Genomic DNA, 26,372 nt, shown 5'->3' with positions numbered 1-26,372 from the left:
TTGTTTTTCTAGAATGAAACACAAGTATATTTAGCTGTTAATGGTATCTCAGCCATTTAGGATCATTTTCAGTAAATCTGAAGATTCACAATATTATTCCAATCCATTTTAACATTATTATAAATAATACAAATATATTCATTTGTAACAGTGCAAAAAGCTGATTGCCTGAATAATAAAGTAACAGGAAAAATAAGCTCTCTCTGTGACCTTGGAAGCCTTCTTATTGTACCCCTTGATCTGGACTCTGAATCCAGTCTTCTCTTGGCAGGCCTAGATCCCAAGGCTCCTGCAGTGCCCTCTCCATGAGGGAAGGCATCTGAGGGACTTCTGTCACTATGGCTAAAGTTCCAGGGGTAGCATCCACCATCTTGTATTGCCACGAGGCACTCCTACTGTTTGGCCTCCCTCTGATTCTGGCCTCACTTCTTTGGCCCTATACTAAGGTATATGGGCAGTGCTTATAGTTAATATAGGCGAGGCCTGAATTGCCTCCTTGATCTGGGCTCTACACGGTGTTAAAAGGGCCCCCGGGGCTCACCTCACCTTCGCGCCTGTTCAAAATGGTGCCCGGGAGCCTTTTCATCGTGGTGTGACTTCAAAATGGTACCCAGACTTCGAATTTGCAATTTGAGGCCTGCTGGTGCCTTGAGACACTGGAATCATTCTGTGAGACCTGGGCTAGCACTGTGGAGTGAAAACTCGTGAGCACACCCTTTGTAGCCTGCACAAGGCATCAGCATTCCGGAGCAATGTTCGTGGGTGCTGCCGTATATTGGCTGCTGGAACCTGGCCAACTGCCATCTGATGGCCTTCAGCAGGCTTGGGCAGAAGCTCCAGCCACTGGGACAGAAGGCTGCTCTACCTGCTGTTGATGGGAGCCAGCCTTCCAGAAGAAAACCCTTTTTCTTGATTTCTTTGGATGTTGTGAAAGATATAAAGCATTCAGGAATGGAGGAGAATTTAAACACATGTCTTGCCCTAAGATAGACTGAGTCTGCAAGCTGGGAGGAGCTACCAGAAGAGGCATGTCATCACAACTTGTAGACTCATGCGATTGGATGACAGACAGAGTTAACCCGTTCCTGGATGCTTTCTCTATGGAGAATATGTAGCTATGCTTGAACTATAGGGTCCTTGGTGATCTTTGAGCTTGGTTGTGTGATTGCAGACATTTCATTACCCAACTAGGTAACAACATTAGCATTGGTGAGTGTGGGGTTTGCTCCTTTTTAATTTACTGGCTTGCCCTGCAAGTGTTGGCAGGGGACATTCTTTCCTTCATAGTTTCTTGATTAGGGCATTACTTTCTGCTGCATAGTTTCTAAGATATTACCTTAAGGCCCTGCTAGGGATCATAAGAATGGTGATCCCATGGATATGCATTTGGATGGGATGTAGGAAAATAGGGCAGTAAAGTTTACTTGGATGTAATGCAGACAATTATGCCACAGATCAGAGGAACACAGAAACAGAATTAATTCATAGCACAAATCATAATGCAGCACCTAGAAATTATAGGACGCCAATACATACAACCCAAAGTATGAATCTAATATGTGGACAAAGACACTTTTAAAATAATAAAAAAGGAACAACTAGAGAAAACACATGAAACAATCAAGAAGTTTAAAGAAATACAATTCACAAGTAAAGAAGAAAACATACCGCCCTTCCTGTATTTCAGCAGTAACAGTGGAAAAGATGGCAAATTAGAAATAAAAAATTATCAGAAAAGCTACCCAAACTAACCAAGTGCTCCATTGCCAAAATAACAACCCAACTTTCCAAAGCAGGAGCTATATAAGAACATTATTCAGATGAACTGAAACACACTACTACAACCAGGAACACCCCCACCCCAAAAAAGCAACGGAGAGCCTATACAACATAGGCAGACAAGTAGCAGAACAAATCCTTTAACACCAACTAGCCATCAGAAGAAACAATGAAAACTTCTTGATCTCAGAACATATGGGCAAAATCAATAACAATTTCAATTGGCATCTTACCCCAAGCCAAATCCAAAAATACTAAGGAATTCCTGGAGCCTTGACATTCAGACAAATCAACTATCAATAGACACATAGAAATAAACCATATTTACACACCATTCAAAAGAAAAAAGAAAAAGCTGAGAAGAAAACAAGACCAGAACGTATCACTGTATTGTTACCATTATTAATCATTATTTAATTATATCTATTGTCACTTCATTTTATGCATACTACTAGTAAACTAAATTTAGCTTAGTTTTTATTATACATTTTCATTGCATCAACCTGTATCTTTCCAGTAATAGTGCAGTCTTATATCTCTTGCCATTTGTAGCATTAATATTCTAGTTACTTTCTTAATAAATCTTGTGTGAACCTCTTTTCGCAACATGTTGTTCCTTTCATATCTCATAAAAGCTCGAAACCCAGCACCAGCTCTTTCCATCAGCTTATCTTTAGTTATCACTGGTGCTTCTGTCAAGATTTCTCTCCTTATCTCCGTCAATTTTTCTCTCTTTTCTTCTTGTGTGCTTTGAAGTCTAGAGTAGAGTTCTAATCCATCTATCTCCCCTTTCCATATTTAGCTCTTGCCATTACCAACCACGCTCACGTTGTTGTCAGTATCCACAGATTTCTTATCTCTTTGCTCATTTTTTTCTTCCATTTTTTGAACTCTGTCTTCCACATTTTTCATTTGATAAACATCCTCAGTTTTTCCATCAATTTTTTCTGTTTTGTATTCCATATTCTCCAATCTCTTTTCAATTTTCTCTGTCACAACTAATAGATTTTGAATTTCAAACATAATCATTTACAATGTTACAATTTCTTTTTCCTGCTGTGCCATTGTTTCAGTTTTGCAGCCACTGCCACTATAGGATTCAAGGCTATTTTAATAAACTTCAAACAGGTTCATTTATTATCTTTCAAGTCAAAATGTTGTCTTCCCTCCAATAGCTAATGATAGAACTCCCCAAAAGCACCTATATAAACAACTTGTGCTCTTCCTACTATCACTCTCAATAAACAAACTGAAAGAACCTTGAATCTCAAATGATCAAAGAGAAAGAAGAAAAAATAATGTATCCAGCCTCCAGCCTCTAAGTGGCAGCGTAACTGCTTTTCCTCCTGCTGTTACAACCCTCTTTATAATCCTTCTTATTATCTTCTTTATATTCCAAGCTTAAGAAAGAAAAAAAACTCTTAAATGGAATCAAAAACAATCCAATCAATCCAATCAATCCAATCAATCCAATCAAGCATTATAAAAAAACAAGGAAAATTTTAATCCATAGGTGTAAGCAAAAGTGAAAAAAAGAAGAAAAAATTAATCCATTCAATTTAAAAAATAGGGAGCCTTTGCAAAAATTCCATCCATGAAAAAGAAATTAGAAACAGGATAACACACTATGTAATGTAGATTATTTTTGCCGCTTACAGTCTTCTATCTTCAATTTTAATTTAACTTAAATTTTTGGGGGGGATAGTTTTCTCACCAATTCGACACATTTTCTCTTTTCGCTTTCTTCCCGTTCCAGAGCTGTCCCAACTTCAGCAGCTTCATTAGCTGTGTTTCTGTCACCGGGAAAAAAGGGCTATTCCTGGATCTTTCAGGGACTTTGCAGTGTCCCTGACATCAGCAGGAGGTGCCCTTCTCAATCACTGTCTCTACGGGATGGTTTAGGTCTGAATGGACCATCCAGTGGCAGAAATATCGACTGCGATCTCACACATTGTGCCATCGCGACGTCAGCCCATTTCTCCAATAGGACACATTTTTGAAGTGTGTCTGGATCTTTTTGGATCCAGAGCTTGTCTTTTGGAATATTGGCTATTCCTACTAGTTTAGTGTCACCTGCACATTTGATGAGTTCACCTTCTATTCTCTAATCTATTGTAAGTCATTTATGAAGTTAGCCATGTAGCGCAGTGGTTAGAGTGCTCTCTGAGCTTACTTGTTTTCTTGCAGACGTTTCAATACTTTAACTAGGTAACATCATTAGTGCTAGTAAGGAGTGCTGTTTTCTTAAAATGACATTTGAATGTTTAACCAGATACCATTGAAAATGGATAATCTGTGTATCATCCTTGGATGAGACAATTGTGAAAATTAAAACACACAAACATTTTGTGGATCACCTTATCTTCAGTGGCATACATGTATTTTGATTAAAAAATTCAAGAGTAGGCCTATCTGTGGATACATTTATTCATGAGTATATATGGCATCATAATTTTTTTAAAAACCTTCAGCCCTGAATGGATATAATGCTGCACTATTTTGTGGGACTGCTATTTTAGGCAAGTGCATAATAAAAATAGCTATTATCTGCATGTTTTGGAAACAACATTTTTAAATATTTTAGAATGCTTCAATTTTTTAAAATAAAAGAATTAGAAATGCCTTAAGCCATTCCCTTTACTTTTCTCTGCAGAGGGTTGCAAAATACAGACATTAGTACCCAATCTTAGCTACCTCAAATTCTAAAATTCTGAATTTCAGTAAGATTGATATTTTATAGGAAATTATAGGAAACACTTCTCAACATGAACCAAACAAATCTGAGGTGATATTCAGCCAGTTCTGACAGGTTCTGGAAAACCAGTAGCAGAAATTTTGAGTAGTTCAGAGAACTGGCAAAAGGCTAATCCCATCCCCACTGCCTTCCAGCTGATCTTCTTTGGTTGCCCTCAACAGGAGAGTGGAGCTGGAAAGCAGGTTAAAGGCTGGAGAGGGAATGGGGAGTTTTCAGTATCCTTCCCCTGCCATGCCCACAAAGCCACAGAGCCCACAGAACCAGTAGTAAAAAAATTTGAATCCCACCTCTGAAACAAATGTGCAAATATTACTTCCATCTTCATATTGGGTATGTTCATTATTGCTATGTCTACTCATTCATTAATTGAAAACACTTTTAAGCAGAAAGAGACCTTTTCCTATAAAATAGATATTTTTAAGTGAAAGCTGGGAATAGAGAAATTAGACCTATCTGAGGGAAAGAAGTGCCCAGGCATCCCACATTTTTAATTTACTTGCTCCAAACATCATTTATTAACCATCTATGTTCCTTTCTTTTCATGTCCAATTCTGTAATGCTCAACTTCTTCAGATTTGTTTTCTTTTTCTTCTTCTGAAATTTAAACATGAACTATAAAGCAAACTTATGCTTACAAAAATCTGTAGATCAATTCTAGTTCTCCACATATAAATATTAATGGAATCGCATGAGCCAAGTCTCTATCCCAAATCTAAACCCCAAAAATGGATTTAATGATACAGTAAAGCAACCAAGTAAAACATAACAATGCATAATGGAATCTATTCAATTATCTATGGGAGGTGTGCCTACAATTTTGTTGTAACCTCCACAGCTGAAAACTCTAATCATATATCTAAATGGACCAATTACAAATAATAAAAAAGTGAAAACTTTCTTCATATACTTGGATTTTGCTATGCCACATCGCAATATACCTTTTCAATTTCGTTTGGAGATGCTGCTATTTCATAACCATCCTGTCCCATGCAGTTCTTAAACACCAAAAGTCTGATCATAGGTTTTTCTATAAGTTTCTTCATACGTTTGGAAAGTCCAGGCTCAGCTTTTCTTCTCTTGACATCTCTAGGAAAAATGAGACCATTCAGTGTCCAAGTTGCATTCTTCATTAACAACAGATGGTCTGGAAGAAAAGAAGTAAAGTAAATATTTAGTTTCAGAATTAAAAGCGAACATATCATGCTCCCATTCACCTATTACCTTAATAACATACTGGCTGCTATCCACATAAAAGCTGATATTTTTGGAACTACGACTCCATCTTTCCGCAAACCGTGACATAAGCTGTAGCAAGCTGTCTCTATTGATAGCCTGCATAAATCATCATTCCTGAAGGGAACAGATGTTCAGGGTATGAAAGAGTAATACCACAATTTAGTCATAATTAAAATTCACCTTAGCATGCCTCTGTAGCTGATCAGAAAGCAACATTTTAGTTCTCATCTGCAAATCACTTTTCTTCACCTTTGCTTCATAAAATCAAATATACTTGTTTCTGAGCCTTGATCTACATTTGCCTAGATTTATACTGTTCATAAAGTCTTGTACAAATGATCCATTTAACAGCTGGTTTCCTAATTCTTCTGCTAAAATAATGACCCCCATGCATAATATCTTAGTAGAAAAACTCAAATTCGAAAGGGTAAATACTTGTTAATTTTTGTCTGCTAACTTGGCTATCAATCTATTTTTTGCAAGGTTAGGAAGATAGAAATTAAGTATTTGTTACCAAGGAAAAACCTAAGATATATTTCTAGACAAAGTGGGAACTTTGATTAAAGATCTTTGTTTATAATTTCCTTATATAATTTATCTAATGCCTTTCTGCCCAGAGTAATTCTTTAGTAGGTCCATCCAGAATGTCTCAAATTCATGAACACTTTTGAGTTATCAGGTGGAAGAGAAGATGAAAAATCTATTTTATTTTTGTAGCATGTCTACTAGATTATTGCATTAAAAAATTGGAGATTAATTTTAGGTCATATAGATACAATATCTGAGGAAATTTCTATTTGTAAATTACATGTAGTAAATAATCTAAAGTATAACAACTTTATTTATCCTGAGAAATACAGATCACTTTTACTTTTTTAAAAAATACATGTACAACAGAGATCTATTTAAATCAGAAATATAATGGAGGTTTTAGAAAAGTTAACTTTGCTGCTAAAATCCAGTGCGCTCAATCTTTTCTCTCTTACATACACAAATATAGAAGTTGCTTTTCAAATTAAGTTTACAATTTGCAGTTATTTACAGCTGAAATGTTACATTGTAAACCATTAGTAAAGAATAACAGAATAACTCAGTTGGAAGGGACTTTGGAGGTTTTCTAGTGTAACTGCCTGCTCAGGCAGAAAACCCTGTAACATTTCAGACAAACGGTAGTCCAGTCTCTTCTTAAAAACTTCCAGTATTGGAGCACCCACAACTGGAGACATATTGCTCCACTGATTAATTGTTCTAACTGTCATGAAATTTCTCCTTAGTTCTAGGGTTGCTTTCCTCCTTGATTAGTTTCCATCCATTGCTTCTTGTCCTACCCTCAGGTGCTTTGGAGAGTAGATTGATTCCCTCTTCTTTATGGCAATACCTCAGATATTAGAACACTGCTATCAAGTTACCTGTAGTTTAAGGTAGTACATATACATAGTACATAGTTTAAGGTAGTAGAAATTATTTAATTATTGATTTGATAATCCTCAATTTATGACCACAAGTGGGATTTTTCCTCTTTACCCTATTTTTTTTTCTGTCTTCTTTTCCGTTCCCCATTTTCCCACTATTTTCATTTTAATTTGTATTTTAATAAGTTAAAATAACATAATCCTTTGGGTTGTTTAAGAAATCACTAAAGACTTGGCTGTTGTCCCAGGCCTTGGGGGCAGGGAAATGTGAAGTCATCTTTTCTTTGTTTTGTTTTGTTTTGTTTCTTTGGTCTGACCTATTTTAATTTTCTTAATATTTTGCACTTCCAGTTATTAATATCATTTTATATGCTATTTTTTTAGTTGTAAGAGTTATTTGGAACTTATAAATAAAATCAATCAGTGTTCATGCAAAAATTACGTGCATTCAACCAACACACTTCTAACACCACTACAAGAATTTCTTATGGACTTAACCAAAAATATAATAAACAAGGGGAGATAACACATATTTGTATGAGGCTAATTGCTGAATCAATTTGAATTCAAATCTATTCAGTTTATCAAACAATTTCTTCTAAATCAACCAATAAGCAGTATCCTCTCATATTCATACATTTTAAATAGTTATTAAAGAACAGAAATCTGATCCATACATTCCTTCTTTATTGCGATGCCTTATTGTACTTTCCAAATTTTGTTCACTGTCAATTTTTTTATTCTTTCAATCAGAATTCTGCCAAACATTTCCAGTGCATTCAACACACTCAACCTCAGTAGTTTTTGCATTGGCTTTTGTTATTTTTCCTTTTTTTTTTTTGAAGGGGGGGAAATAAAGGAACAATAATAGAGTTCTACCAACTGTAAAGTAATCACACAGCAACTCCATAAAGGAAACAGCATCCAATATTTTGGCCATGATATCAATCACAGTGACCCGACAAATGCGCGCCCGACAAATGCGCGCCAACAAAACCGCCGCGACAAAACGGCGATGTTGAAAGTGCGCCCACTAAAGCGCGCCGACAAAACTGCGCCCACAAAAGCGCGATTAGGATTTTTAGGTTAGGATTAGGATTAGGGTTAGGGTTAGGGTAAGGGTTAGGGTTAGGATTAGGGTTGTTAACATTGTTAACGTTGTTTTTGCTTTGTTTTCGATGGCGCGCTTTTGTCGATGCGCATTTGTTGACGCGCTTTAGTGGGCGCGCTTTCAATGTTGCCGTTTTTGCATGGCGGTTTTGTCGGCACGCATTTGTCAGCCGCGCATTTGTCGGTGAACCATCAATTACATATATAACCATTATATCATCTATATTTTCTGCCTTAACTTTTTTCAATACCTTCACAATATTTAATACTTTCCTTTCATCATTTTCTTTCTAATTTCTGCAGTATAGGAGGGAGGGAAAGTAAAACAGCCTTTCTGGATCCTTAAGGTAATAGCCTATATCAATGACGTTGTACATCATTACAGTCTGTTTCCTAACATAACCTATTATAAAATCCTGTCAATTGTACATTAGCACAAACAGTAGTATGCATACAGTAAATGCATTATTTAGGCATAAGGCTTCATGGGAAGGAACACATGAGTGGGTGCAGGCAATAGGTAATTCCTCTTTGAGAGAGGGAGTGGTCCCACCAGCTCTTAAAGAGATGGTGTTGTGCCCCCTCCTCAAAAGCCCATTGCTTGACCTTGACAGATTTTGTCCAGTTTCCACCCTCTTGAGATTATCTTGACCCCTTTCAGTTCAGACCAGAATTTGGGGCTGCTATGGCATTGATTGTGTTAATGGATGTCCTCTGGCAAGAGTGGGATAGAGATAGTGCATCCATCCGGGCTTTTCTTGACCTCTTAGCAGGATTCAATACCACTGATCATGGTATCTTTCTAGGCCTGTGATGACGAACCTATGGCAAGCGTTCCATAGGTGGCATGCGGAGACATTTCTTAGGGAATGTGAGGTGTTGCCCTGTCAGCTCCAGCATGCAGGTATGCGCAGTTACGCACTGGTCAGCTGACTTCGGCCTTTTTGTGAGGCCATTTTTTGCCCTATGTGTGAAAAACCGGCCCTATGGGCAAACCGGAAATTCAGAAACAGACTTCCAGTTTGCTTGTAGAGCCATTTTTCGCCCTCCAGAGCCTAAACTTCCCCTGGGTCACACACATAGCATTATGGGTTTGACACGCCCGCCCATGACTCCCCCCCCTGCGCTCCCCTTACTTTTGGCACACGAGCCAAAAAAGATTCATCATCACTGTTCTAGGCTGACTACAGGAAAGGGGGATGGGTGGCACTTCTTTCTCTGAGGCTGGTTCCAATCAATGTTGCTAAAGGGAGAGAGATCTATCCTGCAGTCCCTACTTTGTGAGGTGCTTCAAGACTCTCCCCTTCTATTTAACATTTACATAAGACTGCTGGGTGAGGTTGTCCATTGGTTTGGGATGAGGTGTCAAATGATATGCAGACAGCACACAGCTTTATATCTCTATCCCATGCCCCATTAATGATACTGTGGATGTCCTATCCTAATGTCTGGAGACTGTTAGGAACTGGGTGTAATGAAACTGTAACAACTGCCTTCCGCAAGGCGGAATGGCTATGGGTATTCAGTACACCCACATCCACAGAAGCAATGTTCTTCCATCTATGGTTCTGGATGGAGTTGCACTACCCCGCAGACCTGATGCATAATCTGGGTGTCCTCCTGGACTTCCAGCTCCTGCTCAAAGAGAAGATGGCAGCCATGGCTAGGAAGGCCTTTGCACACCTTTGGGTGGCATACCTGAACTGGAAGGTCCTGCTCTCAGTAACTCATGCTTTTATAACCTCCAGGTTAGACTACTGTAATATCCCCTACATGGGGCTGTCCCTGAAGACCATTTGGAAACTTCAACTGGTGCAGAATGCAGCCATGCTAGTAGCAAATGGTGCCACCTATATGGCACATATAATACAACTCTTGTGTGAGCTGCACTGATTACCAATATGTTTCCAGGTGCAATTCACAGTACTTTAAAGCCCTATATGGCTTGGGACAAGGGTATCTGAGGGGTCACCTTTTTCAAGAGTATCTGTCTGTCCAAGCAGGTAAAGTAGAATGAGCATGATGCAACTTCCATCAGCCAAAAACATCAGATAGCAGAGATCAGAAGACAAGCTTTTTCTACAGTGGTTCCTCATCTATAGAACATCTTCTCTTTGAGATCAGAATGGTCCCAGCCCTGTTAGCCTTTTGTAAGGCTCTAAAAACCTGGCTATGTTCCCAAGCCTCATGTGATGAATGTGTCAAGGACCCAACTTCATGGCTTTATTGCTAACTAGACAAGTATCTTGCTCCTATGTATATTTAATTTGGATGGTTTTCATGTTTTTATTGGTTTTATTGGTTTTTTATTGTTTTAAAATATGTATGTATGTATGTATGTATGTATGTATGCATGCATGTATGTATGTATGTATGTATGTATGTATGTATATATATATAATTGTTGAATTAGGCAGACACTGAAATTGTACAAACAAATAAATAAATCCCAACTTCACACCCTGTTGGATGGTATATTAGAAACTTCTGGAAAAGATTAACCTGTCCTGTTTCATGACACACAACCAAAAACCTCCTCATTTGTAATTGGAAATGAGACCAAAGAAATACAGAGCATAATGACTAACCATGTTACCTAGCAGTCCTGGATAGAGAGTGATTACATACTTGCAAACTAAAAGGGACATGAATGAAGGCAAATATGCATGTCTCAGGATAATGTTGTAGGATCCAATTTGAGTCAGTCACTGGGACCAGAACTTTAGTTTCCCAAGATTTCAGACTCACACTGGTGCCCACCCTCAGGGAACTTCTTTCTTTCTTTCTTTCTTTCTTTCTTTCTTTCTTTCTTCTCCTTCTCTTGGAGAGAAAGAAGATCCCTAAGGATTGCCTCCAGCACAGGTCTAAAAGCTTGGAAGACTCTGATCCCAGTAACCGACTCATATTGGACCCTGCTATACTGGAAAAAAATGAGGAAGCAGTAGGAAAAAAGCAAACTCAAGCACCAAGTTTTAACTTTAAAAGACAATTTTATAAATACCATCTATAAATAGTTTGGGGAAAATAAAAGAATAGATTAATAAACTCAGTAGGTTAAATGGCCCAGAAAAATCTAAAAGAAAAAATATTAAAGTCTAAAAGACATATGTATTCTTAGCACAAATTTGATTTACCTCAAAACATGCCATTCTAATAAGAAGCTGGATTCCTTAAAATGTTCATTAAATAAAACTATACAAGGAAAAATATACTCAGCATACTTCTACTGCATGCTGAGAAGAGATAGTTTGTAATAAAATAAAGTTACTATATTGCATCTGAATGTCCCAAACATTTCACTTTGCTAGATAGATCTGTCATTTTCCTTCCGTTCTGAGTTTAAGAAGTAATTGAAAATAAATACATTATATTGACATCATTATTTAAAGTACATTCATTTATTAGATTTTATTTTGCTTTTCTCTTAACACCTCAATATAATTTAAATCTCCTTGAATTTTATCCGAAACAACAACCCTAGATGGTAGACTGGATTGAGAGAGAATGATTGACCCAAAGTCAACCAGCAAAGTCATCTGAGCTTAGAATTTGACTGACTCTCTCCAATCTAACACTTTAGTAACTATAGGTTTCCCATACTGGATAACCTAATTAGTAACAATATTGGAGGATATTTGTAGCTCAGAGTTGAAATGCGGGGTCCTTGGTGCTCTCTCCACTTGGTTGTTTTCTTGCCGATGTTTCATTACCCAAAAAAGATAATATCTTCACTGCTAGTGATTATGTTACCTAGTTTGGGTAATGAAATGTCTTCAAGAAAACAACCAAGTTCAGAGAGCCTCCAAGGAGCTCTCATAACTAGTAACTATTATGCAAATGGAATCAAGGTGGACACTGGCACATTTTTTTAATGTGTTAGGCTCTCTATGTAAACCAGTTCACAAAATCAATGTCATTGGAAGATTAGAACTATATAATATTGAGAAATTCTTGCATGTTTTTACCAAGATCATCTTTTATTCTATAGATTGGCATCCTCCCCATTATCCCAAAAGTGCTGGAGGAAGAAAACCAGAATATACAGCTTTGTATTGTGTGTGTGTGTGTGTGTGTGTATCCCATCTGACAGTAATCCTTCACGCTCAAATATTGTATTTTATTTCAGACTTTTTTCCTAACAATTTTATTATTCTGAGTGCAAACAGACTTATTCCTTGGCTGTTTTTTTCACGTTCTAACTGTTGCTGGGGAGATGTAGAGAATTAGAAATAACCTTGGAAAAAATGTTTAGCAAAATGTGAGATAAACCTGGGAAAAGAAGAGAGTATCAGAAAGTTAAAATGGCTCTGCCATAATTCTCTTTGATATAAGAGGGGGAGACATAAATAGTCAAGATTTTGTTACTCTAACCTATGTCAATAAATTACAGTTGCACTACTTCTTTTGAACTCTATTTCTTAATCTAATTCTTCTCGACGGGTTGACAAGAGATGTGAAAACAATGAAACTATTCTAGGTTTCAGAAATATTGTTAATTTTTTAAATGCTAAAATTTATTTGTGACTTTCCCTTTTCTTGTTTGGTTGCTTTTTACAATAATGTCATATTTCAAATATTGCTTTGAATAATATTTAGGAAATCTGAATGATAAATAAATGAATAATATCAATAGCTAGTTGCAGCCACACCTCACATCTGGTCTCATCAGTGAATAACAGTTCTTGATACTTAGTTCATTTTCTTGAGTTAATTTGGCAGAAGACGTCCAAACATGGCTCAAATAAATTAGAACTTTTGCTGCAGACAAGAGTAAAGCATTAAACACAACTGTTGTCTGACCACTCAAATCTAAATACATAGAGATTTTATTCATCCTCATTGCTTTAAATTTGAAGGGTTTCCCCACTAATCATTCCATATTTTATGTGGCAATTGGTGGTCTTGAAGTGTCCTCACCTTGTTAGATTCAAACATTAGACAAAATATCTTCAGTTTTACATCTTTTCCATAAAAGTGTCAAAGATAAGAGCCAAATCCCTGAATAAGTACCTGAATGCAGTGACAGGCAGTATTAAGAACAATAAACTGAAATTAAATCAAAATTAATTACTAAAGTATAAAATAATTTGCCCCCATCTGGAGATACCAACCAAAAATACTCCCAGAAATCTCTCCCAAACACCATGCTCCAGTCATCAGAAAGAGCGAATAAGAAGGGCCAGGGAAAAGAATGGGAAGGAGTAGTTGCACTAGAAAGACAGGAAAATAAAGGTAGGAAACAAAACTGGAAGAAGTTGATCCAAGGGGAAGACTAACAGAATAGGATTGGAATGAAAATACGGAGAAATCATAATCAGATATTACAATAATGGCCAAATTTTCTTAAAGTAGTAACCTTTCCTCAGCAATCATTAATTTTCAAAAACACCCATTTATCTCCTGCCTATTCACTTCCTTTCAGCAATATTTTATTTTTCTCTGCATATGTAAAATTTCTGCACATGCGCACTTATGAGTGCGCATGTACACACACACACACACACACATAATTTCCAGGTAATTATTTGAAGAAAAATATTTTCCTACTGGAACCCAGTCCTTAACACTTTTCCAATAAAGAAGAGAGGACTCAATGTGTAGCATCTGAACAAGTGCTCTGTTAAAATGGCTACACAGGCATAAACAGAGAGTTAATGACAGTCACTATACAATGGAAACCACTCAAAAAGCAGTTAACATATGGAAAATATGATTGAAGTATGAGTATGAACTGAAATCAAAATGTTAAAACTGAAGATGCTGGCCTATGGCATTTCTGTGCAATATTCTTGAATATTTAGAAATTCAGCCTTGGTTCAGCTATTTATTAAGAAATTATTTGAATTTTTCCTTAAAATTTTAGGTTTGTAAAATAAAACTGATAGTATGAAATAATGTGTCTCCTTTATTTATCTAGAAGGAACATTATTAAATAAATGCTATCAGTATTTGTAACAATATTTTTAATGTATTTTTGCAGTGTTGCATGAATGAAAATATTGGGAGCAAAAAGTCTAGAAAATTTATGTTGAACGTTTATTAACTTTTGAAATCCTAAAGAAAGAGTTTCAAATATTGCGCCATAAGAGTAAAAAAATGAAGCAACCATGGTATTTAGCAAAAGATCAAGAAGGAAATTAGACTAATAAGCAAATCTGAAAACTTAATTGCCAGAAAACTTTGACTGATGTGCAGATAAATAAGTGACAAAACATATAAAAGAACAATGAAAAAGAGAAGAGCAATTGCAGTGGTATGACAGAAGTGTTAACAATGGCCCAAATTCCACACAACTCCATTTTGTTGTTGAGGAAAAAATTCTAATAGCAACTTGTCATACATTTCCTTCAAACTGAGGTAATCACAGTGGGGCAACTGTGAGCCAGGAGTCAAATTCAAAACAGAATAACAGCCATCATTTGTAACACTTTTTTCCATCGAAATATATGAAGGAAGCAAAAATAGAAAAAATAGGTAAACAGTTACACTAATAAATCTGAAAATAATTTTGCCACCTATTTAATTGCTATGAAAATATCCTAAATAATATGCATGGTTGTTGTTAGAATGAAAAATATGATAGCCATTTAGTTGAGCAATGTTTACATTTTATTTATAAAAATATAATTGCATTAGCTGACTTAAAGCCAAGTGTTGTGGTTTTTTTAAGACATGGAATAATTCTTTAGGAAATCCTAATCTGAGGTTCAAATCCAGGGAAAGTAGGCATGAAATCTATTCGGGGCGGGGGGTGGAATCACTGATGCTTACATTCTATTTAATATTCTTATCCAATGATATGGAACAATATCAGTGGCTCTTTAAAAGAAAGCTCAAAAATGCCTGGGAAAGATTATGACCATGGAAAAAAACCTCATATTGCCAGTGTCTTGCTTATTAACTACTAGATCTGCTAGCAGAGAGGTGGGTAGAAAATAGAAAACAGTAGAAGGAGCAAATATTATTTAATGTCTTGCATAATTTAAAATTAACACATACAGTAAGGAACCAAAAGGATGCCTATTATGTTCATAAACTAGCATAAATTAAAAATATTTTAAAACATATTTAATCAAAATATGATTTGTTATTGTTCAGTTTTCAATGAAAACTTAATCTTCCTACTCTCTGACCAACATGTATGAGATGAGCATTTATTGCCATTCACTAGATTGGGACAATAGCAAGCATAAATTCTGAATTCAACCAATTTCAAAAATATAGGTTCTCTTCAAGCAGAGAGTTACCTTCAGGGCAATCTCCCTCCTCCTAGTTTAAGGAAATCAATTATAATTGTGACAAATACTAAGCAGAGTTTCCTATAACATAGGACATAACCATGATGTTTGAAGCTACATAACAATTATGTAGTTCCACAATGTTATTTGCAGTCAGACAAACATCATCTCATACACAGACACCTGAATAAAAACATCCCATCTTTGTAATCCAGGAGAAACAAGTTCCCTTTGCTACTTTCAGGAGGAAGGAAGACAAAAACAAGAGGGGTGCTTATGTTGCACAAAGCAGAAAAGCTAAAGATATATTCTGATTAAGCTGACCAAGACTGATTTCCACACTGCTTGAGATAAGATATAAACTACCTAAGCAGCTGAGAGTTGCATAGTCTTTGTTATATATGCTCAAGATAAGACATGATAAACCAGTTTGTTTAGGTCAGAGTATTTCTATGAGGTAAGCAATAGACCTCTGAAATTTACTTTCCAAAACCATGAAAAATGTACATAGTTTCAAGTCATGATTAAGAGATTAAGATGCAGTCAGCATCTTAATGCATTCCCTCTCTCATCAAGCAAAAGTGAAAAGCTTTACCAATTATTTATTGGAAGAGAGTGGATGGCAATTTATTTTTAGCATTCACTTTTTTTAAAAGTATATAACGAAGTCTTCTGAAGAAAGAGAAGATAGATGAAAGCTTTGGGCACAGGTTAATGTGATTCAAATGTAAACAAAAGAATGAAGTTAATTAAAGAAGTTGATAGCATAGAAAACATAATGCAAGTACTTTTATCCGGTGAGGTACATCATAATAATATTGTGCAGGCATGCCTTGAGGTATAATAAAACAAAGTGGCAATGTCATATTGGATAGAGTTAATATAATTTCCAAACTTGTTTTTGATATATAAATATGTCTAAACCATATAATATAAAATGCCAATTTTCTTATAAAGAATTATGTGTTTCAAATAGATGTTATATATTTGTGTTAAGTCTTTGATAAAATTTTCTGCACAATGAATATTCTTACGATGTATGTATGATTATTTCATTAGCCACAAACATTTACATTTTAAAAATTCTTTATTTGCAGCTAAAATGCATGCTTATTTCTCTTTCTGCTTATTCAAACTTTATTATAACCACACTAATGAAATATTGCTACAGAGTTAATCTAATGAACCATGTTTCCTGATCAATATTGAAAAGCATAGTGAAGAAATATTTATCTTTGCATATTATTTAAACATATATTTTCTATTGACAATTAATAGAAAATAGTTTCTTTAATGCATACTATCAAAACAGTATTTTTAAAATGTCAATTGAAATGTCCAAGTTTGTTTTCAACAAACAAGTAAATATCAGCATTTCTACTCACTTCCAAAAACAAACTTGCTTTATAGATAAGATTTTTTATATTTCAATAGAAACTGTAGGTTGCATTTTTCAACTACTTGTACCTCATTTGAATAATATTTAAACTTTTCTTTCTATAAAAACTTATTTTAAGTGTTCATGAACCTTTGTAAAATGTATAATGTTTTTTTCCCCAAAGAGGTGTTCCCTCTTGGCTAGCAAAAGTAAAACACACAATATAATAAAATTATTGTGGTGGACTTGCTTGTATATTAATTGTAGCCAAGTTATACTTTTTCGCAATGTTCATATAATAGTTAGTTAAAATTCAATGTACATTCTTCAAAATGACTAGAGTAATAGTCTTGTTAAAATTGCATATAAATGTGTGTGTTTGTGTGTGTATAAATGGATGACACTATTGACATCATTTATAGAAAGTTTTTCAATATGTTGTGATGAATGCACAATCCTATTAAATGAATAAATCAGCCTGGGAAACCTAAGAGATGATTTTGGTGCATCTTCAATGTTAATCAGTGACTTTTTATAGTACTACTTACTCTTGCAGAGGCCTCTTAATAGACACTCAGTATACTATGCTGTGCCCAACCTCACCTACTCTTTCTTTTCTCAAAAGACAAGGCACATCTGCCACCTGCTCTACTCTGAGTCCCAGAAACAACTGTCGAGCAGCAAAAAGATTGATTATCAGTCAAATAGTATTCCAGTGCACCAGATTTTGGTAGGTTAAGCTTGCTGATCCAGCAAGAGTTGGTGTGAAATTTTCAGCAATGTGTGCCAATATTTTGGTGCTAAAGGAACAGCAGTGCATGTCAAGATGAAACACAGCCAAAAGATGCAGACAAAGCACAGAAGTTTTTGTTGAGTGCAAACGAAGCAGAGATCAAGAAAGAATAAAATGCTTCTTGGATTTGGAAATCTCAGTGGCCGATAATATATTTAGAAAAGTTGCACGTTGTTCAAAAATTATTATACTATTCTACTGCTCATTTATAAAAAGGATGGCAACATTACATTCTGCTGCACTTTAAGGTATAATGCAAAGGAAATACTTACTATTACGATAAATACAAAGATAATTCATTAGAAGAATTTTAAAAATGAGAAAGGATATTTGCTTAATTTGCATCTTCTTGTTGAGTTAATGTATTAAAACACATTCGGTGGATTATTTGGATTCTATTCAGGAAAACTGTCACATCATCTATAATATGACACTCCATGAATAATTCATGAGCAATCGACTACTTATTACAGACATAATATCTTCAAAAATACTAAAGATACACAGATATATTGTATTGCTCACCAAATAGATTTAAATTAAATATTTCAATCAATCTAAACATAATAAACACAAACCTTTTGTTTAACAAGGTTTTATTGAGGATGTCAGGGATGTTCATTTGGAATGCCTTTTCTGCCTGTTTTGAAGCATAATTTGCTGTTTGCGTGGTGTTCAATTTCTTTAAAATAGACTCAAGAATTTTTCCCCATTCGAGATTTTTAGCATTCAGTATAAAAGTTTTAAGAAAAAGGAGTTTAATAATTTGCTTAATATGACATTCATTTTAGAAGACTTATATGTTGATGTCACATGTGTTTTTTCAATATTAAACATAATTTAATATAGAAATCCTGAAAAGATATAATGAAAACTACTTGTACCTCAGCTAAAAAATGGACTTAACTGCTAAAAATATTATGTAAATAAAAAATAATTCAACTGCAATATTTTCAAATATGAGTCATTATAATTCTTTATTTTATTAATGGCATGATATTAAAATTGTTGCTTTTCTCATTCCAGCTTATCATGAAGCTTTAATTTGGCTAATGGTTTTGTTCATTAATATTTTAAATCCCAACTATATGCTATAACTTCATACCAATTCCTAACATACAGCATTTGGTATCGAAATTTCCTAATCATTCAATTCAGCAGAACACAGCTTAAATTAAAAACCATGTGCCAATTGTATGGTACATTATTCTGCATTTTATTCTTGAATTCCCCAGAAAACCTATTACAAGAATTAATTACAAGAGACAATGGCTTCAGATACTAAATATTTTTTTAAATGCTTTAAATTTCAAAATGCAATTGTAGCTACACAAATAAATGTATATATAAATTTAGGCTGAATATTACACATTCCTGCATAAAACATCTGATAATGATTTTAATGCTTTGTCTTAATAAAGGTCAAATGACTAAATTAATAAAGCACCCACACTCTGAACTATTATTTTTGCTGGTGTAATAAGCTTAATGAATTGTGTCTGTAAGATGTCAGTGAAACTAAATAGTAAATTCAATAATCTCTGATTTAATTTATTATATTTTCACCATTTAACCTCCTGCAGGCTCCCTAATGTCTATTCAAATCTATATTAAATTAAGCACCAATGCTAATGAAGGGCAATGAACGTGGCTGTCAGTAGATTTTTCTTTCATTAAGCACATTATCCTCTTACTGAGCTGTAAATGAGTAAACATTAGTTTTGTTAAACCATGCAAAAAGACAGGATGAAAATCGTTTTTAATTGCACCCCTTAATCCACTGACTGTGGCATTTTTTTACCTTTGATTTTTTTGAATGGATTTGAAAAGGGCTCTCCAGTTGAAATATAAACGTCAGCATCATGGGGTATGTCTATAGCACTCAGGACTTCAGTGCCGTCTGCCAAGAAGATTCTTCGGGCAGCCATATTCAGCTTCAGTTTTTCAGTGCATTCCTCCAGCAGCTAAATGAACAGAATAAGGTAAGAAAAATTAGGAACAGAAATAGATTTCTGTGGTCTGCTAATAATCAAGAATCAAAACTTGGAAACTAGTGTTCCTGTTACCTCCCAAAATATACAATATGTAGAGTCAATTGCCAAGCAAGCTGTCAATGGCACTATTGTCACCATTGTATGAACCATGAAGAGAGATTTCACATTCTACATTACTTAGGTAGCTTGTTTTTTTGTTTTTTTTTTGTATATATTAAATTTAATATAAAGAAAAACCACAGTGTTTACTATGAGCTGTTTCATTTCAAAATAAATAAAATCCTTATTTGAATTTGAGAAGCATATTTAAATAAATAATAGAGATACGTACCAATTTAATGGAAGGTGGCACAGTTACTTTGGCAAATATATTTATTACACCATTTTTGTAAGCAGTTACTCTGAGTATATGTGTTTTCTGTTTAAAAATCTGGGAGGCCTTTCCGGTAAAGTACAGTTTTGAAGAAGAAAATTGTTGACATCTGTTGCAAAATAATTTCAATTCAATTGATTAAGAAATTAACTAAAACATACAATGTACCTATTCTAAAATTATATTTAGCTAATATTGTCTTTCTTAATAATTGCTTGACATTTACATTTTAGACAAAGTTCAAAGTGACAAGTATTTTTCTAAGTTTATGGAAAATTATGAACTATTGTCTCACTTTTAATTTGTATGTAAGATCTAGAAATTCAAATTTAAAATTGCTATTGTCAATTTTTGAATTTGTCTTTATTAAAAGTATCTAAATTCAGAATTCCATTGATTTTTGTCTTGATTTTTGTTATAATTATTGTTTAAACAGAAACAATTTTTGATTTCCGCATTTATTTAAAATCTCTGTTTGAATAGTTATAGTCTTATTACCATCATATGGATTTTTAAATAAATTTAACTGCAGTAGCATTTGTAAATGATCTAACTGTTCATAGGAACGCATTCTTAAGCCACATTATTCAAAAGTACAACTAAATGTCCAGTATTCAAATACTCATATATATTTAAGTTGTTTAAAAGAACAAGCAAACATAAAGGCTTAAATAAAAGTCTTTTTGCATAGATTTGGCATTAATGAAAGTTTGTTATTAGGCAAGCTTAGAAAGTAAATGTATTCTTCTTACACCTTCAAATTACTTTGCTGATTGCAGATAATATTGTGTATAATGCCAGGGCATTTAAGTACTACTGTTTTAAACTTAAAATATAACAATAGTGTCTCTTTGATTTTGTGATACTTGCAAGCACTGTTGATATTTCAATAATTTCTCTCTAAAACTAATATTTGTGAAAAGCTAACTAGATCTGCTTTCAAGGGGTTTTATGGATTTTTTTCTTTTTACCATATATTAGGAGCAGAGGGTATAGCAACACAGCAGTCCTGTTACACTTTATAACAAGACAATGTTACTATTTATTTTGTGGGAAACAGATTTTTACATTAATATCACAGGGGAAAATATCTAATAAATGTAGCTGAAATATATTCATTATGTAAAGCTTATTCCCCTCCTACATATTCCAGTACTTCCAATATATCCTCTATCCCTTCTCCTCTTCCATCTTAACCTACCCACTCCATTTTCTTTTATCAAATATGTTTCTAGACATGATGCATTTTAATGCGAGGAAAAAAAATTATATAGACTGCATGGAGGGAGAGTTGCATAATATTCATTTGATATGTGTTATAGAATAATGAAATTGTCATATTTGGCTCTTATTGGTGTCAAAATTACTTTATACATAGTACAGTAATTTTAAAGAATATATATATATATTTATATGTGTGTGTGAATATATATATATTTACTTCTGTGAAACCTTCCTATACAATATATTTGTGATATTAGAACAGGTTTTCATAAGCCTAAGATAGAAATCCTAAAGCCAGTTTACAAGAAAATACTTAAAGTGCATTCAGAGTAGCTAACTTCTAAGTGAAAATGCTTAGAAATATCTAGTTAATATTATTAGATACCAAAAATATAAATACATATTGCACGTTAACTATAATTTTACCAATTAAATCACCCTGACTTTGTTGAAAAGCAATAAAATAAGAATGAGCACAGTCATAGTTAAAAGGAACATAGAACAAATTTGATTACCTTAGCTGACGTGATGGAGCACTGATAGGTCTCTTTGTCTTGTATGGCGATGTAAGGTAGAAATTGTTTGTACTATTTGATTCGTAGTTAGCTAGTTTTGATTTGCTATCATTTTTCTGAACTGGTTTTGTTTGATGTGCGGAACCATCTTGAAATCCTGACCTTCTTGATACTACCAATGATTGGGGAGGACTCTTAGGGCCAAGTAGAGACTTTCTTTGCTTTTCTTCTGTAAAGGGCATGATTAATTTTCTGGAAGAAAGAAGAGGGGTAGCAAAAAACAGAGTTTAATATCACAATATGGGTATACTGTGTATATATGTACAATGACAATAAAGTGTTCTAGAAAAAACAGTTACACTCCAAGTTTGGAAATAGTTAAATTAATACAAATAGTTCATCTCATCCGTAGAGGAATATTTTAAAGATCAAGAAATTATAACTAATTAAAGAGACAAATGCATACAAAACACATTTGAGTTTTTAAATTAACAGCCTTATAGCAATATTTATTCATTTATTTAAATTATTTATATGGCTGCACACAATAACAAGTAGACCAGGCCAAGAAATTCATTGTGGCCTGTGATCATTTTATCTCTATGGCTTTTTTCCCTGAACATGTCATGCAAGCCCATTCTACATTAATGGCAGTATATAAAGTTAAAACAACAATATAATCATTCAAACCACAATGCTTGAAGTCAACATTATAATCCTAATTTATTTATTTTTAAGCCCAGCATTCACCAGCAGAGCTCACCTCACTTTTTGACCAAAGGAAAGCTGGGAGAACTGCTTGGCCTCTCTTATGGAAGGGACCTGAAATATGCATTCCTGCCAAACCTATTAGGGCCAGCAAAAATAATGATAGGCAATTGTGGAAAGAGCCTGGCTCTATATTTTAAAATTATTTATATATTATTATCTATATTTTGGTTTACTATACACTGCCATGAGTCTATTTGCAATGTACAGTATATAAAACAGCCAAAACAATAAAATGCAATTGTTCTTAAAATAGCTTTGCTACAGTGGTGGGTTTCAATTTATTTTACTACCGGTTCGCTCATACGTGTGTCACTTGTCCCGGTGAGTAGAAGGAGCCTCCCACCACTGCCACTACCGGTTTGCCCAATCCGGGCCGAACCTGCAGAAACTCACCTCTGCTTTGCTGGTTTCCAATCCATTACTGACAATTACATAAACTGCAGGTTTTATCCTATAGTTTTCAAATTATGGGTTAGTCTCCCTGGGGGGAGGGGAGCGAGAACTGAGAATGGGATTCACTATTTTTTTTTCCATTCTGATCAGACTTGCATAAGCATGTGTAAGCATAGTCAAAACCTGTTCTCATATTACTGTAATCTTTGCCTAAGTGGGTCAGCAGTGGAGTAGATAAAATTAGAATAGTTTTGACAGGGGTTTTGCAAGCCCAATAGAGAGTTGCACTTATATAAAGATGAGATCCTGTGTGATATACAGATTAACATATAATGATTAAAAGCAAATGATGCATTTATTCCTTGACTAACCCTAACTCAAATGAAAACAATAATTTTATTCACCAGAGGCTATACAAATTCATTTATCATTTTACAGGGTTACCGTATTGAGATTCTTGAATGAAACCTCGGCAGTTTAGGAGCCAAATATTGTATTTGCATATGAATATGCTTCAGATTCCTTTTGCCTTTAAGTGACACAGCTGGAGTTTGGATGGGATTTTTAAGTGGCAGTATTCTATTGCTAGAAGTGTTTCATAATGGGAAGAAACCTGAGAACTTTTTTCTTTTTGGTGTTAAGTTATTCATTTGTTTGTTTACTTATTTATTTATTTACCTAGCCACTTATCATCTTACCCAGGCCTTTACCTTTCAATCTTTTATTGGTTCCTATTGTACTTGCATTATTCTCTTTTCTACTTTAAGGCAATATTTTTACTTTTTTGATAATTTTTTCCTGAATATTATATCTGCACTGTGGGTATGCTATATATTTTACTAGGCATCATTACCACAGCCAATATTTATGTTCTTTTAAGAAATCTATAGAACTTACCAGTTTATTTTGCATCAATCACAGGAAAAACAGGTGGAAAGCAAGACAATTTTTAAAAAATAGAACAAGTAAGCCAACTTCACCAATTTTTGGAACTGATATAATCTAAGAGATGTACAGTTTTTTACAGTCTCAAAATTCCCAAGAGCTGTTTCATTATTCCCAGGAACTAGAATTGCTGGAACTAAGGTGGACATTGCTTTTTCACAAGCTAGCAGAAACTCTCTCAAAAGCATAAAAATTAAAGACAAAAATGTGGACATGATAATTATGAAAACAGGTGTGCATGATGAGAGATCTAAACCTCATCCTACTCTTCAAAGAAATGGGTTTCTTTGAAGGTTAAAATAGATATCTTACTATTTCTGGTAGCTCTCAATATTTTCGTTGATTAGTACTAAAAGATGTGTTTTTACAATTTAGCAATAGCAATAGCACTTACACTTATACACCTTCACAGTGCTTTTAGAGCCCTCTCTAAGCGGTTTACAGAGTCAGTATATTGCCCCCAACAATTTGGGTCCTCATTTTACCCACCTCGGAAGGATGGAAGGATGAGTCAACCATGAGCCGGTGATATTTGAACTGCTAAACTGCAGCTAGCAGTCAGCTGAAGTAGCCTGCAGTACTGCACTTTAACCACTGTGCCACCTCATTATCTAGATAGGATAATGAGTTCAAAATTACATGCATTAGATTCCAAAGTACTGAAGGAACTAGTGGAGGTGATCACAGATGTATTCTTGGTAAACTTTGATAACTTCTGGAGGACTGGTAAGGTCCCAGAACACTGGAAGGGAGCAAATGCTATCCCTATCTTGAGAAAAGGGAAAAGAAAGACTGAGAAATTATAGATCCCCCAACAATATCAATAGTAGGTAAAGTCCTTAAACAGCTAAACTAAAGTTATCTCCCGCTTTGATGAAATTATTAACTTAGAAGATGAGAAGAATGCTATTGAGCCGAGGTGGCGCAGTGGTTAAATGCAGCACTGCAGGCTACTTCAGCTGACTGCAGTTCTGCAGTTCGGCTGTTCAAATCTCACCGGCTCAGGGTTGATTCAGCCTTCCATCCTTCCAAGGTGGGTAAAATGAGGACCCGGATTGTTGTTGGGGACAATATGCTGACTCTGTAAACCGCTTAGAGAGGGCTGGAAGCCCTATGAAGCGGTATATAAGTCTAACTGCTATTGCTATCGCTACTGCTATAGATAGTTTAACTAGATTTTTTTCCCATTATAATAACCCTTTTCATAAAATGATAAAACATGAGCCCGACAGTGTCATTGTCAGATGGACTTACAACTGGCTTATAGACTATATTCAAAATATGTGTGTTGCTGGTTCCCCTTCAGCTTAGAAAGAAGTATCAATTTTAATGTCACAAATTGAATTCTAAGCCCTGCATTGTTCAATCAGTGACTTGTAGAAGGAAGTTCTTGTAGCAGTTCAGGGGGCATTTATAAAGGCTGCAGATAATGCAAATTGGGGGTGTATGGCCTATACTTCAGAAGAGAAAGAGAACATTCAAAACTATATAGAGTCTTCAGCTAAAAAAATAAATAAAAGTAAATTTAACAGATAGAAATGTAAAGGTCTGCATCTGGATAAGAAAAATGTAAAACCCACATACAGAAAGTGAGAGACCCGGGTTAGTACTAACACAGATGAAAGTGATCTGGTATCCTTCCTGACCACAAGTTAAACATGAACCAACAATGCAGCTTCTGAGAAACCACATACTATTTTGAAGTGTTTTAACAGGAGCACAAATCTAAATCACACGAAATCTAGCAAATCACTCTACTCTGCCCTATCCATTTGGAGTATGGGTCCTGATCTGGGTACTATCATTCAAAAAGAATAATGGTACAGCTAGCAATATTTTATAGCTTTTTAAATGATTATTTGTTTTAATCTTTGATTGGAGCTGCCCAAAGTTGGCTGAAAGATGGACAGCTATATAAATGTTTGGAAGGAAGGAAGGAAGGAAGGAAGGAAGGAAGGGAGGGAGGGAGGGAGGGAGGGAGGGAGGGAGGCTAGTCTGTGAGATATCATAGGATAGGGTTATGTTTAGCCTCCCAAAAAAGCTGTTTATATAATAGCATATTAGGAATATTTGAAAGCTTGTTACAAAGAACACAGAGGGCATGACTAAAACTAAATCAAAGCAGGTTCAAGGTAGACATGGCTTGTTAAAGGGCTTTTCAAGGTTAAAAGTGGTGTGTGCTGCTCAGAGCTGCCGCACGCCTCTCCTCTGCCAAAAAAGCTCCAAAATTGTTTCCGACAAATTAAAAGCTTATTAAAGGGCTTTTCAAGCCGCTCGGTTCATTTACAGTCAATTTAAAGGAGCGTGGGCGCTCCGCTGTGTTTAAACAAGCCGCAGTTCATCGCTCAACCTCTAAAGGGAACGACGGATCGCTTCTGCGCTGATTTAAAGCTTCCACTCAATAGCTTTGCTGACCAATTTTAAAATAAAGTAGAGGTGCCGATCTTCAATGCTGC

General features: G+C 34.9%; 1 protein-coding gene across 1 annotated transcript in view; it reads right to left on the bottom strand.

Annotated features, from left to right (window-relative positions):
• DCDC1 (doublecortin domain containing 1) overlaps positions 1–22,997 on the bottom strand; it is a 246,979-nt gene extending 223,982 nt beyond the window's left edge. Inside the window, exons 1-5 of the mRNA XM_032212936.1 lie at positions 22,972–22,997; positions 21,808–22,059; positions 20,027–20,177; positions 19,503–19,665; positions 5,473–5,678 (exon numbers count right to left, since the gene is read on the bottom strand). Coding sequence (XP_032068827.1) covers positions 5,473–5,678; positions 19,503–19,665; positions 20,027–20,177; positions 21,808–22,059; positions 22,972–22,997 — 798 coding nt within the window. The remainder of the gene's footprint in view (positions 1–5,472; positions 5,679–19,502; positions 19,666–20,026; positions 20,178–21,807; positions 22,060–22,971) is intronic.
• Positions 22,998–26,372: the final 3,375 nt, after the last annotated feature.

Source organism: Thamnophis elegans, chromosome 1, assembly GCF_009769535.1.
Source record: "Thamnophis elegans isolate rThaEle1 chromosome 1, rThaEle1.pri, whole genome shotgun sequence".
Lineage (NCBI taxonomy): Eukaryota > Metazoa > Chordata > Lepidosauria > Squamata > Colubridae > Thamnophis > Thamnophis elegans.
Note: the sequence above shows the minus strand (reverse complement) of the source record. Positions and strands in the feature narration are given on the sequence as shown.